General features: G+C 32.6%; 2 protein-coding genes across 2 annotated transcripts in view; both read left to right on the forward strand.

Annotated features, from left to right (window-relative positions):
* The window catches only part of LOC139502676 (E3 ubiquitin-protein ligase TRIM45-like), a 101,382-nt gene that overhangs the window by 19,888 nt on the left and 66,546 nt on the right, over nt 1–14,948 (forward strand). The gene's annotated exons all lie outside the window — the stretch shown is intronic.
* LOC139504160 (uncharacterized) lies at nt 3,767–4,633 on the forward strand. The gene has a single exon (XM_071294223.1). The coding sequence runs from the start codon at nt 3,767–3,769 to the stop codon at nt 4,631–4,633; it is 867 nt and encodes a 288-aa protein (XP_071150324.1).

Below are 14,948 nucleotides of genomic sequence, written 5' to 3' on the forward strand. Positions count from 1 at the left end.
AACCTTACATCTATTTTGATAAGATTAAACTGCATTTAAGGCCGATTTTGGGGGTATTTGTGTGCGTACATTGTCAGAAAAACACACTTCAAATGATTTTTTTCCGATATTCTGATCGCCTTGATATCTGCAAAAGAGACTTTTTAAGAACGTTAATTATAATTCTAACGAAAAATCGTAGCTTCTTTATCATTGTATGTAACAGATTATCTACAAACTAAATTCAATCAGCGTACAGGAGGTTCATGTCTATCCTGTTACCGCTACTTAAATCAGTCGTTAAATTATTCTCCCTATGAATATTGAATCAGTCAGTGTTGATTTCAAAAATGCAAAGTAATCTTTACATTTAAAACGCCTCGTTTCTTGAACGACAGTGTAGAGAAAAGAAATTTCAAGACATTTAGTGAAAAAAATAGAGCGTACTTTTTTTCATGTCTATGCTGTTACCGACCATTTTGATTAATTACACTAACAGTATGGTTGTAAAAAGTGCAATAACGTGTTGGAAACCAAATTCACAATAGAAAACCATAATCACTTCACCAAAGGGAGTAGTTATTTCACAATAGCAATCAAAAACGAAGAAATTTGTCTATCCTGTTATGTCTATCCTGTTACTATGGTTGCTATGGTTACAGTAACAGGATAGACAATTATAGACAAACACGTCGTTAATTTTTTTATCTTAACATGTAGGTGGAAAACAAATGAAATATTTCATTGTTTGAACTCATCTTAAGGTTATAACGTCTTAATCTTCCCAATTAAGCATTTGCAGGTGCAATACTGATATCGGTAACAGGATAGATAAAAAGGTAACAGGATAGACTTTTATATAGTGATATATCAGAAACGTACGTTCCTGTTACCAACGAAATAAAGAGAAAAGTAAATTAACTTATGAGGGATTTACTTGATGTTGGGTTTATTCGAAAGGGTGGAAAAAGGCCGAACAATATAAATTGCTATCTTAGACTTGCATTACTGGTGGTAATTTTTACAACCTTTGAAAACCAATTTTTAGAGCCATTTTTCAGTACAACCTAGAAAATTGGCAAATAATCTATTATTTTACAGAATGAATATATATAGAAGTTTATTCTCTTGAAAACCATCTAATTGGTAACGTTAAACAAGCTTAACATTTTATCTAAACCTTTTCTTAATAACCCAAAATTTCTTTTGAAAATGGTAACAGGATAGACAAAATATTGTACCACCGATCAAAAAATGTTTCAAGATATTCTTGTATGACATCATTAAGATTGCATCTTTTAATATGTTGTTCTTAAAGTACTGTTTGTTTTGATTTGCTTATGTAGAGGGTTGTTTGAATAAGTAACTTTTAATAAATTTTTCAATTTCAAAATTCGACATTTTTTGAAAATTACCCAGTTATTAACATCAAATAGTTGCTGTGTCAATGTGGTTAAAATCGCATATACGCTGCGCTATCGGCATGATGGTGTACGTTCGAGTCTCATCAAATCCAATTGTTTTTAAATCGTTTCGTAATTTTTTACATTTAACGTTTAAAATCACATTATCGTGATAGTTTTATTAAGGTTGAGCCGGTAATTGTTGAAATGTATAGTTTATGAAATTGCGATCTTTATTCCTATAGTATATGTATGTCCCGACTACTTGTATTTTTATCAGCCGAGTACATACAAGTACACACAAACTCATTTTTGGTTATTCAAGTTAAAAGAAAAATAAATAATGCCGTTAGTTTTCTCGTTTGAATTGTTTTACAATGTCATATCGGGGCCTTTAGTTGTTAATGTCTGTGTTATTTTGGTCTCTTAAAATTGACAGTCTTGTGGACAGTTGTCTCAATGACAATCTTACCACATCTTCTTTTTTATACCAACAATAACTGTAGATTTTCTCTGGTGAAAAATTTCTATAATTTGGTCATACATAGAATGAATGTTAACTTGTTGTTACCATAGCAACAATTTTACTGATATTGAATAGTTAAACTTTATATCAATTTTGTTTTTCATTGTATTGATACAATTGTTCACTAGTAATAATGTATTCACGTTGATTAGTTAAGGTGTAATCTATTGTAAAATGTACAAAATATATAAAAAAGGATAAAATACGTAAAAATCTGATATTTAAGCTTAGTCGCCTACCATTTTTACGACGTCATAACAAGAAAACCGCAAGAGATAACTATAAAATTTTTGGTGTTTTATAAGCTCCATATCATAGAGATCAATTGAAAGAAACATCAATAGCTTCTGAAGTGGGGCCAATTTTGCCCCTTATAGCCCCTTCTCCATTAGCTTCGCCCTTGTTACCAAAGATTGTGCTTTATGTGATATCCTCAGAATGTATCGCTTTATATTTTTTAATGCAAATAAGTAAAATAAACATTTTAAGCATGAATTTGTTTTATAATTTGGCATTAATAAAATTTAATGATGCCAGTACTCTTAGAAATTTATACCTTGCTTGAGAGCTTCTAAAACAAGATTAGGTATGCTATTTACAGCAAAATTGACCTATGAGTGCTTTCGAATACCTAAAAATTGTATAAGTTTTCCTCTTTTAAGGTAATTTTATGATTTTAAACAGAAAAAAGGGAAAAGTTTTTAGAAATTAACCCCAAAAATAAGACAGACTTGAAGTTTTTCACAATGATCCAGCATTTATTTAACTTTTTGTCGCGTTTCAACATCAACTGCTAACCTTCATAAAATCTTGATTACTGAACCTATTTTAAAAACTATGGTACCATTTTAATCGTAACAGCTAGAAGAACACAGAAAATATACAACAAATTGAGGCCGGGGGGGGATTTCACCTTAAGGTAGCACTCCACAGTTAGGTGTGTAGTTTTGCATTTTGGTCCCTGTGGATTTTTCAAATATGCGAGCTAGTGTGCAATAAAATTCCTTTTTGGATAGCTGAGTATCAAAATAGCCTTCGTATTGGGTTTAAATGAACATCATGATTATGTAATGTATGTAATATAGGCTGTTTCTGTATGACATTCCGTGTTTGCATGTCCGTACCATGCATTGGTCCGGCAATTATTGTAATGTTTTTTCCAACTTTTTATCGCACGAACTTTGTGATTAGACACCCATTTTTTATTTGATCATTTAGAAGATGTATGATCCACATTTTGGGGAGATATGTAACATGCTCACCCCCCTTTTTGCAATATTTTATGGTAAATAAATGCAGAATGTTGCCATGGATACACATAAAAGGATTATTTTTCATCCTTTTAACTTTTGAAAATCAAATCTATGGAAGATACTGATTACAAGCATATGCACATGTACAACACAAACAGTTCGGTTTATGTATTAGAAATCCAGGAATAGGATATGATAAAACATTTTGTGGCTCATTTTTTATTTTCTTTTCTAACTGTGGAGTGCTACCTTATGGCACATCAGAAAGCACAGAAATGCACTTATAAGATAAATTTTACCACAAATCTTTTGTTTTTTAATGTTCTTGTTTTAGTTTTAAAGGTAATAAATCTGCTAGGATTGCAATTCATGTTTATTTTATTGTGTACTGTCCTTAGCAACCAAATATACACATTTTGACACTCAGACATATTTCTTCTGACATACAAGTATTTCTGGGAACGCGCCAGATAAATAAGCGGATAACACACGAGGTAGAGTCTATCAGAAACGAAATCGGTACTGCCAAGGACTATGAATTGAAAGTATCTATTGAAAGCCTAATCGAAAAATTATCCAAGGACGTTGCAGAGTTTGGTAAAATAATGGTGTCAGAATCCGTCACCAATCTTGATTTTAGGGACCCAAAATTCGATCAAGCTCAAATCGAGATCAACGTCTTAACATCAAGAAACATATCCGACATAAAGCTTCAGCTAATTAAATCATTTCAAATGAAGGAAACAACTGAATTGAAGGTTACAGGTTGTGTCATACTACCTAATGGTAATTTGTTGTTGGCGAATAACACAAGAGAAAATAAATTAATAATGTATAGCGATACTGGTAAACATATACGTGACATTCAAGTCTCTGGTAAGCCGTTTGATATTGCCGTGATAGATCTTGATCGCATTGTTGTGACGTACGGGGACGAATCATACATAGAAATAATGAATAGCAATACTTTCAACGTTGAAAAGAAGATCAGTTTACAAAACAGCTGCTTAGGAATATCTCATGAGGATGGGAAACTTTTCATGGCCAACGGAAATGGCATACAAGTCATTGGTCTATCAGGGAAAGAAATGAAAACATTGAAAGAAGTATCTAAAGGTATATTTTACATCAAGTCGACCAGGGACAAGATATTTTACACAGATGTCAATACGCAGAAGATACATTGTTGTCATTTGAATGGGAAAGAATTATGGCAAAGAAAAATTGACAGCATAGTATTTCCTCTCGGTATAACATTAGACAATTACCATAACGTTTACGTTGTGGGTTATAGTTCGAATAATCTAACAACTATACAACCTGACGGGAAAGACAGTAAAACATTACTGGCAGAATCAGATGGATTGATGTTACCACAAACCGTGTGTTATGACAATGTTAAAGGAACATTAATAATTTGCAGTGACGGAAATAATGTTGCGTTGTACAAAGTGGTTCAGAACCTTTCATAGTGCCACGCATGATACTTTTATGGTCTAGAAAATTTCATGATATTCTTACATAAGGGAAATATCATGATATTTTTTCTTTAGGAAAATGGATCAATTTTAATGTAACTTATGATAATAAGTTGTTCAGTGATGATCATTTTAGACTTAAAACATACTTTTGAACATTGCGTGATATGTTTCACTACTTGGTTCATACGAACCGTGTTTGACTATTGGTATCAATGGTTTTACTGTTATTATAAATATAACCTTTTTTTCAATTTCGGAGTGTGTTAAACATGTTAAATCGATAAAGGAAGATGTAGTATGAGTGTCAATGAGACAACTCTCCGTCCAAGTCAATATGTTTAGTTTAGCAATTAATGGTTAATCTAGATATGATAGTTAAACTACAAATGAAAAGAAAGGTTTTTGGTCTATCAAAAGATACAAGGTTTTATTCAAAAAGGTAGGAAATACAGATACTTTGATTTGATATATGATTGTCTGTAATGATAACCGTATTGTTGAAAAAGGTATATGATTAAGAATGTTGATTTTATTCTTATATATAATCTGCTTATTATAATGCAATTCGAAGACTTTAAACTTGAAATGAAAACGCGTAGTTCTAATTTTCCACAGAAAATAGTGTTTTCACATGTTTTCATGTATTTCTCGTGTTCTAATTTTAAATATTTCTGCTGTAAAACTTGTTTCCACATAATTAAACATGAGTCCAAATTTTTTTGTTCGAGTACCTAAGCAACCATTCATTGACTGATTCAAGTGTTAAATAGATATCTTTAGCTGTTTTTGGCAAAACCGTCCCGATCTTTTTGGAATTTTAGTTCTTGAATGCTCTCCAAAAATAATTTAAATTTAAAGTAAAGACTGTGCGTAATGCATTTTCAAACATGCACTCAGGTTCACAATATTGACAACGCCAATAGTTTGTCAAAACACTTCCAAATGTCGTGTCCTGATTGCTCTTCATTGCTCTTCAACTTTGTACTTTATTTGATCCTATCACTTTTAAAATAAGACTGGCACTGATGAGTTTATCTATGTATTTCAGGCGAAAAAAAAGCGTCTTGAAGTCAAAACGTCGATCTTGGTATATTTTGACTTTACTTAGTCATATTGCAAAATGTACATTTCCCACTTTTAAAAAAGTGTTAAATAAGACAGATGATGACATGTATATATGAAGCGTTCTCTGCCTTTTACTACGCATCGATGTCTCCGACCTACTCCACACGCCATATAAAACTTCTAAGGTATCATTGTCAGATACAGAGGTCTTTCAAACTGCCTTTGCCGTAACAGAAGGTGCAGTTTAAAAATGTAGCTCAGAATAATCAGCAGTGAAATAGTGATTTATGTTTTTGCAAAATGTCATTGTCTACTAAAGTGACAATGAATTTTTATGAGGTAAATCTGGGATACATGAGACAACTCTTACAAATATATTTATGATCTTTTTCGGGTTTTTAACCTAGCATTTATTCAAACAGTGATCAAGCATTTATGCTTTGTTCATTTTGTTATGATAATAATGCAGGAACATCTACGAAGTTTTGAGAATTTTGCTTCCTTTTTCATGTTAATTTATCCATAAAGAAACTACATTTTTTAGGATTCAAAAACCAAAAAGGTAATGTCGAAATGTCGAAAATTAACTTCACAATGATATATGAAATGTTTGAAAAAAAATATACTCAGGAGTTTCAGTATGACTTTCTTGAGTATTACTATTTTGCTCATGTACTTGACACTAGTTTATTATGACCTAATATTTATCAGAATCAGATTAATATAGACATTTCCAACAAAATAATTCGAAATTTTCGAGAGATTGATTTCAAAATTTATGTATCAATTATGCATACCAACAACAAATAGTAGTGATGACTAAAAGAAATCAAATCATCTTTTGGTATTTTTGTTCAGAGCGTTTGAATGGCTTGTGGACCATAAACGTTTGGTGATGTCACAAATTGTGAGGAAGGGTTGTGTGAAGATTGCGACCAGGTTCACAGAAAAAGCAAATCTTCCAGAAAGCGTCAGGTTATTTTAATAAAAGATAACCACAAAATTGAATAAAGTTGTAATCTCCCAAGTCTATGAGAAAGACATGGAACAAACCTTATTTGGTTTACGTAAAAGTCACGACAAATTCTTCTGTGTAGCTTCTGTCATTTCAAAGCACAAGGCATGTTATGATTTGAAACCAATAAGAATTTATTATTTCCTTTTCTGAAAGCGATGATTGAGAGTTATCTGCGCAACATAAAACAATTCATTAAGAATCCTGAATCTGCTACAACGGAAATCGAAAAACCAAAATTGGCGATCAAAAACAAGAACTAAAATAAACAGCCACTTTGACAAGCTACAAGAAAAACTGTTATACGAATTAAGATTAGTACCTCTTACCTGTATATCAGAATTTATGGAAATCCTTTAAAAGATAAATCGACAGATGAAGTGTTAACCAAACTTAGGGAACAAACAATACACACGAATCAGTCTCTTCTGACATACATGTGTTTCTGGAAACGCGTCAGGTCATAAGCAGATCGTACACGAGGTACATTCCATGAAGAGCGAAATCAGTGCTTTAAGGGTCTACTTCGATTCGTCCAACTCGGTTAACCCGAGTTACTCGAGTTAACTGTTATTGTAAAAATCAGTTCACTGTTCTGCTCTTATTAGGACCCTTACTGGCTTTGCCCCCTTTCAGTAATACATTCTATATGATCCGCCGACACAAACCCTTGTTTGGGGTGGTTATAAGGGGTCTGTTCCTTGAAACTCAGGGGTAAAAATTATCGAATCCCGAGATTCGAAATAAATGAAAACTTTGCATTTTCCCGTTGAGGTAAAAAAAAAAGAAGGTCCCTCGGAACAAAAAGTTGTCAATAATTTTATAAAAAATTGGTTATAATTAATAATATACTGAATTGCCATCGTTTAGTCATCAAAGTGAGAGGGTAAGCGCTTTAAAACCAGGTTTAATCTACCATTTTCTACATTTGAAAATGCCTGTACCAAGTCAGGAATATGACAGTTCTTGTCCATTCGTTTTTGATTCGTTTTGTTATTTGAGTTTGCCATGTGATTATGGACTTTCCGAATTGATTTTTCCTCTAAGTTCAATATTTTTGTGATTTCAATTTTTATTCATCATCACTAATATTATGGTTTAGTATCGTAAATTCATCCATAGTGGCTAAGGTAAACAATGGACATCGAGTAACTCTCCATCATAGTTTTTGATTCGATTGATACGTTCTTGAGGCATGCGCAATCAACCCTTAAAATTTAACTCGAGTAACCCGATTTGGACGAATCAAAATAGGACTATGAATTGATAGCCTTATATAAAAATTATTCCAACGACGTTGAAAACATTTGGTTAAATAACGGTTTAAGAATCCGCCATCAACCTTGGTTTTAGAGACCAGAAAATCGATCAAGCTCAAACTGAGATCAATGTCGCAACGCCAAGGAATATATCGAACATCTAGCTTGAGCTAATTAACACATTTCAAACTACGAGTACACACAGTTTGAAGGTTTCGAGTTGTGTTAAATTGCCTAATGGTCATTTGTTGATAGCAAATAGCAATGCAGAAAACTAATAAATAGAATACAGTGATGCAGTTAAACAAAACATATCTGTGACATCCCAGTATCTAGCAAGCCATACGATATAGCCGTGACAGATCTTGATTGTATTGCTGTTACATATGGGGACGCACCATACCTAGAAATTATGAATAACAATACTTTCAGCGTTGAAAATAGAATCCATTTACAGTACAGCTGCTTGGTGGTTTCTCATGAGAAAGGAAATCAAAAAGTGCCGATACAAGATATTTTACGCAGATTACAAGTCATCTAAGATACATTGTTGTCACTTAAATGGTGAAGAATTATGGTACTAGTATTCGAAAGTGACAGCATTAAATTTCCTGACGTTGTAACAGTAGATAATTAATGTCACATTTACATTTTGTGTTATATATCTGATAACCTAACAATAAAAAACATGACGGGGAAAACAGTAAACCCCTTTTTTCAAACTCCGATGGACTGCTGTATCCACAAGCTATTTACTACGATAAAGATAAAAAGAACATTGTTAATATGTAATAAAAACGGAAAGGTGGCAATGTACAAAATCATTTAAAACTGTTCAAATAATGTCGAATGAGATAGCCGATTTGCTATAAACTTAATATACAATATACGATTATACAATAATAACTGAATATTCTCAGTATTTGCCTTAGTAACATAAATGTATTATCACATTAATTTAATAATCAGTTTTGACAGTGTTAACAGTAAATTGTTGAAAAAAAGATAGATTGAACACTCACTTTTATTGTTCAATCTATCTTTTTTTCACAGACATTTGTCTTAAAAAAAAAAGACTGCTTATACCTGTATACCTTTATATAACACAAGGTCTGCAACTCGAATGTATGATTAATTACTCCTGGCCGTATAGTTTCATTTAACCAGTTGTTTTTCCTGCTGAAACTTGCTCATGTTGTCATTAATCTGCATTCAGTTCTTTACTAAATGATGTATGACAGGCTTATTTATGTTGTCGGAATCAGTTAGATAAAGCCTATCAGATAGATACCCGTTAATTAAACGATATGGCAATCATCAAAGTGAATCATTATTTTTGAAAATCATTTCCCCAAAACATGTTTTTTTCTTACCCTAAATAAAACGTATCATCCATATGAAAAAAATTGTAAAATATAATGTGTTAAAATATCTAATAGTTGTTAATTTGGTCAATCCGGAAATTCATTTCTGGCAGGCGACAATTGTAGGTGTTATACAGTATCATTGATTTTTCTCAAACTATTGAACTGATTATAACAATGCTTGACAGTAATCCTTGAACTTAAAAAGAAAGATCACTTTCAGTTTATTCAACACAAAATTTTCTAAAAAGAAGAAAGAGGATCCAAGTATTGAATTGATAGTTATAAAGAAATTCCTTAACATGAGGTATCCGGTCATCAAAGTCTCCGAAGATATAATTTTGCTTAAAAGAAATATTTGCATCGTAAGTACGTGTTAATGTGGAAAATAATACCAACAGCTGCGTCCTATATTTTTTTTACATATAAGTTAGACACTCTATCGTTAATAAATATTTATAAAGCTCATATTTTAAACAGATTTTTGAGTTTTTATATCTTTTCAGTCATATTTGTATTTTCCGTTTCAAGAAATTGCTTTTTTTTTTAATCGAATATCATTAATCAGAATAAAGATTCAGTATTCCTATAAGATATAAGACTAATGAAATATACACAAATTACAATGAAAAACCAAACAGAAGCAAGAAATGTACACAGTCCCCATTTCTAATCTCAATTTCATGATATATTTGCATTTATAGGGAATTATTTACGAACAAATTCAAGTTATCACATCATATGCACATTAAGTTGAAAAACATGTATTAACTATATATTGTTTTTATATCATTACAACGGGATTTTCATTCTGACTGTGGGTCTTCTGGTTATCGGGACTGCCTCACACAATTTATACATTAAGGTCAGAAAACGTGGAACATGTTTTAGCTATTGTCATTACATTGAGTTGTCGTCTGCCAGTGCAAAAGCATGGAGATGAAATAAAGATTGATTTAAACAACGTAAAGTTTATTCGTCGCTCGTTGCTTGTGCTTGCCATAGTGCCCAAGCCAAGTACACGATACTAGTATATAATTGTTTTTAACATTTAGTACAATTTCGTTCTGCATTACTGATTTAAAGTCCAATATTTTTATGACATACTATGAGAAATATTGTTTTTTAAGTCATTCAGGTTAAGTATGAACATATGAGGGTTTTCTTGACATTTTTCTGATTTCGTTAATGAATACACACTCAATAATTTCTATTAGAGCATTTGCATTAATCAAGTATTTGCTGGCGTATCCGTATCGACGTATCGTATAACACGTTTACGAGGAAAGGATAAATTAAGTCAAGTTGGTCTCGGTGAAAATATTTTATAATGCATTTAATTTTAATTGAGATCGGTGTTAAATCAATATTGTAAACAAATCTGTCCGATACGTTTACGTCGATCCGTGCACGTATCCAGATACGTGACTAATGCAAATGCTCTAATGCGAAACGTTATTTATTTAGAAACGGTGGTTTGTTATCCGTTGTTCTACTGACACAAAAAGGACTTGCAATACATATAACCATGCAAGGATCAAGTATATTTAGTAGTCATACATTTTGGGTTCGGCAACAAGACGTATGTCTTGTTTTAAAATGTCAAGCGATATCATCATATCATAATTAGGTTTATGAAAGGCAATAACTAAAATACAGTTAATATCCATACAAAAACAACATTCTCACTGGACATTTAAGATTTATCCGAGTACTCAATTACTTGCGAGTATCATGACCGAGTACTCGAGTATTAAATTTCCGATCTGTTGACAAGTCCACGTTCATTTTATTATATAAAAGTTAACTCCTAACTATTCTACTACCATTATACTTTGTATGTTTGGCACTGCACAAGCCATGCCTTCTTCCACTCTCCATGACGTTAAAATACTAAATGTACAACAAAAAATATTTCATTTATACTGTATACCTCACAATTTTTATTTTTTTTCATTGACCTGTGTACATTATTCTATTTGGCGGCATTTTGTTCAATTTTGTTTTTCTGTGTTGATGAATATTCCTTTTCATCTTCATAAATAATACACGATGGTCTTGGTGTATAGATTGTGCGAACTGACGTTGTTTATCATCTTAATTACGTGTTGTATTGTTTTATTTGTCTTTTTATTATTGATACTTTTACTATTTTCGGTGATATCCATTTGACGTGGCTCGGTACTTATACATCCCGTCAATGTGTTGTTTGTATTATCTTTCATTTTTTCTGGTGTGTTTTGTATTATTGAATTTTTGTGTTGTTTTGGGGCATAAGACGTGGCTCGGTATCTTTGAACATCCCGCCATTATCATGATTATGTTATTGTTCTAATATAATGCCATTATTGTATTGTTCTATTATAATTTTTGAAAATTCTTTGCGACAAAATTATTTTATATCTCTTCCTGTGTGACGTTTACATTCTGACGTCAAACACTTGACTCTATACATGCTATAAAACTAGAGATGGTGTGTACCGTGCTATTCAACCACAGGACTTCAAAAATGTCAATCCTTTACGGGTTCATTTAAAATACATATATAAGTAAGCAATGAATGTGGGTTTTTAAATGTGAAAGAACCTATGTTTGTGCTACTTTATTTAATATTTGTTTTTGTTCTAATTGATATTGTGACACGTTGATCACTGCTGTACTCCAATTTTGACAATTCTACAGATTATGTCTGTTTTGTTCGCGCATCTACGTTTTTTAACGTTGTAAATATAATTAAATTTGATGCGACTGTCATACAAGGGAGAGGTTTAGCGCTTTAAAACCAGGTTCAATCCATCATTTTCTACATTTGAAAATGCCTGTACCAAGTCAGGAATACGACAGTTGTTGTCGATTTGTTTGGTGAGTTTTTTTCATTTGATGAAGGTCTTTCCGTTTTGAATTTTCCTCGGAGTTCAGTAGTTTGGTGATTTTTCTTTTTGAACCTTTCTGAAGCAATGCTTCTTTGTAATTTTACTCATCGGACAGAAATGGATGGTAATGGACAGCCAGAGTACATTGCTATCCGTATCTTTCTTCTAAACATCACACCAGCGGGAAGCCATTGACAATCATTGATATATATATGTCTTTTCATGGTGAAAACGAGAAGTCCGGAAGCTGACAATACCACCGTTTAGCAAATAAATATTTTGCTGTGATGTGTTTCTGAAAAGTCTAAAAAAAACCATCGCCAGAAGGAATGTTTCTTGCAAGAAAAATGATTGAATTACATTGTCCGTGTTCTGAAAACACGATATGTCATTTATTATGTTTATGTATTGGTTTGCAAGGTGAGCCATGAGTTTGGAGTAGTTCTAGTGTGTTTTACTAATGTTAATTAGTTAGAAAGGCTGGTACATAATCATCATTTATGAAATAACAAAAAAAAGTCTTTTCAAATGCCAAATTCTATGTAGGTGAGGTTTAAATTGTAGTAAGGAGGTACTTAGAAGAGGGCGAAAGATATCAGAGGAAGAGCCAAACTTAAAATCGAAATTAAACTGACAAAGTCATGGATAATAATGAAAAAGACAAACAGAAAAACAGACAAACAGACAAAAAGACAAACCCCTAACGGGAAGGATTGTGCCTGGTGTTCATATGATGAAATCAAAATCTTTCAGTCAGTTTAATTGAAGTCTGGAGCTGGCATGTCAGTTAACTGCTAGTAGTCTGTTGTTATTTATGTATTATTGTCATTTTATTCATTTTCTTTGGTTACATCTTCTGACATCAGACTCGGACTTCTCTTGAACTGAATTTTAATGCGCGTATTGTTATGCGTTTGCTTTTCTACATTGGCTAGAGGTATAGGGGGAGGGTTGAGATCTCACAAACATGTTTAACCCCGCCGCATTTTTGCGCCTGTCCCAAGTCAGGAGCCTCTGGCCTTTGTTAGTCTTGTATTATTTTAATTTTAGTTTCTTGTGTACAATTTGGAAATTAGTATGGCGTTCATTATCACTGAACCAGTATATATTTGTTTAGGGGCCAGCAGAAGGACGCCTCCGGGTGCGGGAATTTCTCGCTTCATTGAAGACCTGTTGGTGACCTTCTGCTGTTTTTTTTTCTACGGTCGGGTTGTTGTCTCTTTGACACATTCCCCATTTCCATTCTCAATTTTAAATAATAGTACAAAAGAAACTACATAAAAAGGTAAATACTGAGCAAAACAAACCCTAGCAAAAACTGTTGGGTGATCTTAGGTGATCCGGAAGAGTAAGCAGATTCTGCTCCACATGTGGCACCCGTCGTGTTGGTCATGTTATTACAAACCCGGTGAATATTCTAACTCGGCATGTTACATTCATGAAAAGGGAAGGATATTGTAGTTATGTCGTACGAAACATATAATCTGTGAAACGGTTATTTCATAACGGCCAACCAACTCGTGATGGCGTCCGTAAAATTTACGCAGGAATGATTTCAACTTCACCATATGGACTTCTTGGATGTATAGCTTCCTTATGATCAGCAACCCTCTATCAAGGAAATCATGATAGAAAATACTAGCTCGGAAATTTCGTATCAATTTTGAGATATATACTCAGTATGCAGGCGCAGCTGGAATGTTGCTAGATAAAAATGGAAAGTTCACAATTTGGAAGCTACAATCATCTTATATGTCTAAAAGTTTTGTTTTCAACTTATCCTCATTGTCAATTTCTAAATATAATTCAAGATATAAGGCACAGATGCGTTCAACATAGTGACAAAATTTGAAAAATTTAGTGAAAGATATATTATAGCGGAAAGTAAAAGATACCAAAATTAACAATTATGGCAAATTTCATAACGCTTGAAAAAAATTCATCAGGATTGTTAGACCGTTGACCACTTGTCGTGAATTCTCTTGCATTACTGTCCTTAAAAACGAGATTATCATATGCGACGATTTGCCTAAAACAAAACTAAGGGTATTTATCAACAACTATAAAAAAAACATTTCTAGGAATACGATTGGTTAAAAGCTATCGCGTGGAGGTTGTGTATATGAATATTAGGTTAGTAAGCGGAGATTTTCAATACACAATTATTAGTGGTGTTGCGTCTCTTAATTAAAACAACACGGTTTTGAGGGAAATCTTTTAAAAGACTAAATTCCACACGTTTATATAGTCGGTAAGATGAATTGATCTCAACCAAGATTGAATTTACTGACCCCATTAATATCGTATTAGGTCACTAGAACACTATGTAACTCATAGTCTGCTTTCAAGTTCGGAGAACCCCTGTTCACCTTTTATGTAGGGTGCCAGTTTCTTGTAGCCTATTATCGACTTGTAATGACTTTTCATAGGTTCACAAGTTGCTAATTAAGTATGAAAATAGTAACAAGTACCAAGTGCACTCTCTAATGCAAATTCTTTGATACAGACCCATAATTTCCCATAACTATTCAAGAACTTAAGGATGTGAAATTAAAATTGATTCTATAGTCCAGACGAGCATTAGCAAATAAGTTAAAAAATTGATAGGTTGTGGAGCTCTTTTTAGGGGAATTTTGAGTTTGAAAAAAATGCAGTGAAAGGCTACCTCGGACTTTAACCTTTTATTTGTATTGGTATTGTTTGGGTATAATATCGGGAGATTAAGAATGC

The sequence above is a fragment of the Mytilus edulis genome, chromosome 14, assembly GCF_963676685.1.
Source record: "Mytilus edulis chromosome 14, xbMytEdul2.2, whole genome shotgun sequence".
Taxonomy (NCBI): domain Eukaryota; kingdom Metazoa; phylum Mollusca; class Bivalvia; order Mytilida; family Mytilidae; genus Mytilus; species Mytilus edulis.

Coding starts and splice junctions, on each gene's coding strand:
- LOC139504160 (XM_071294223.1), top strand. CDS start 3,767: ATGGTGTCAGAATCCGTCACCAATCTTGATTTTAGGGACCCAAAATTC.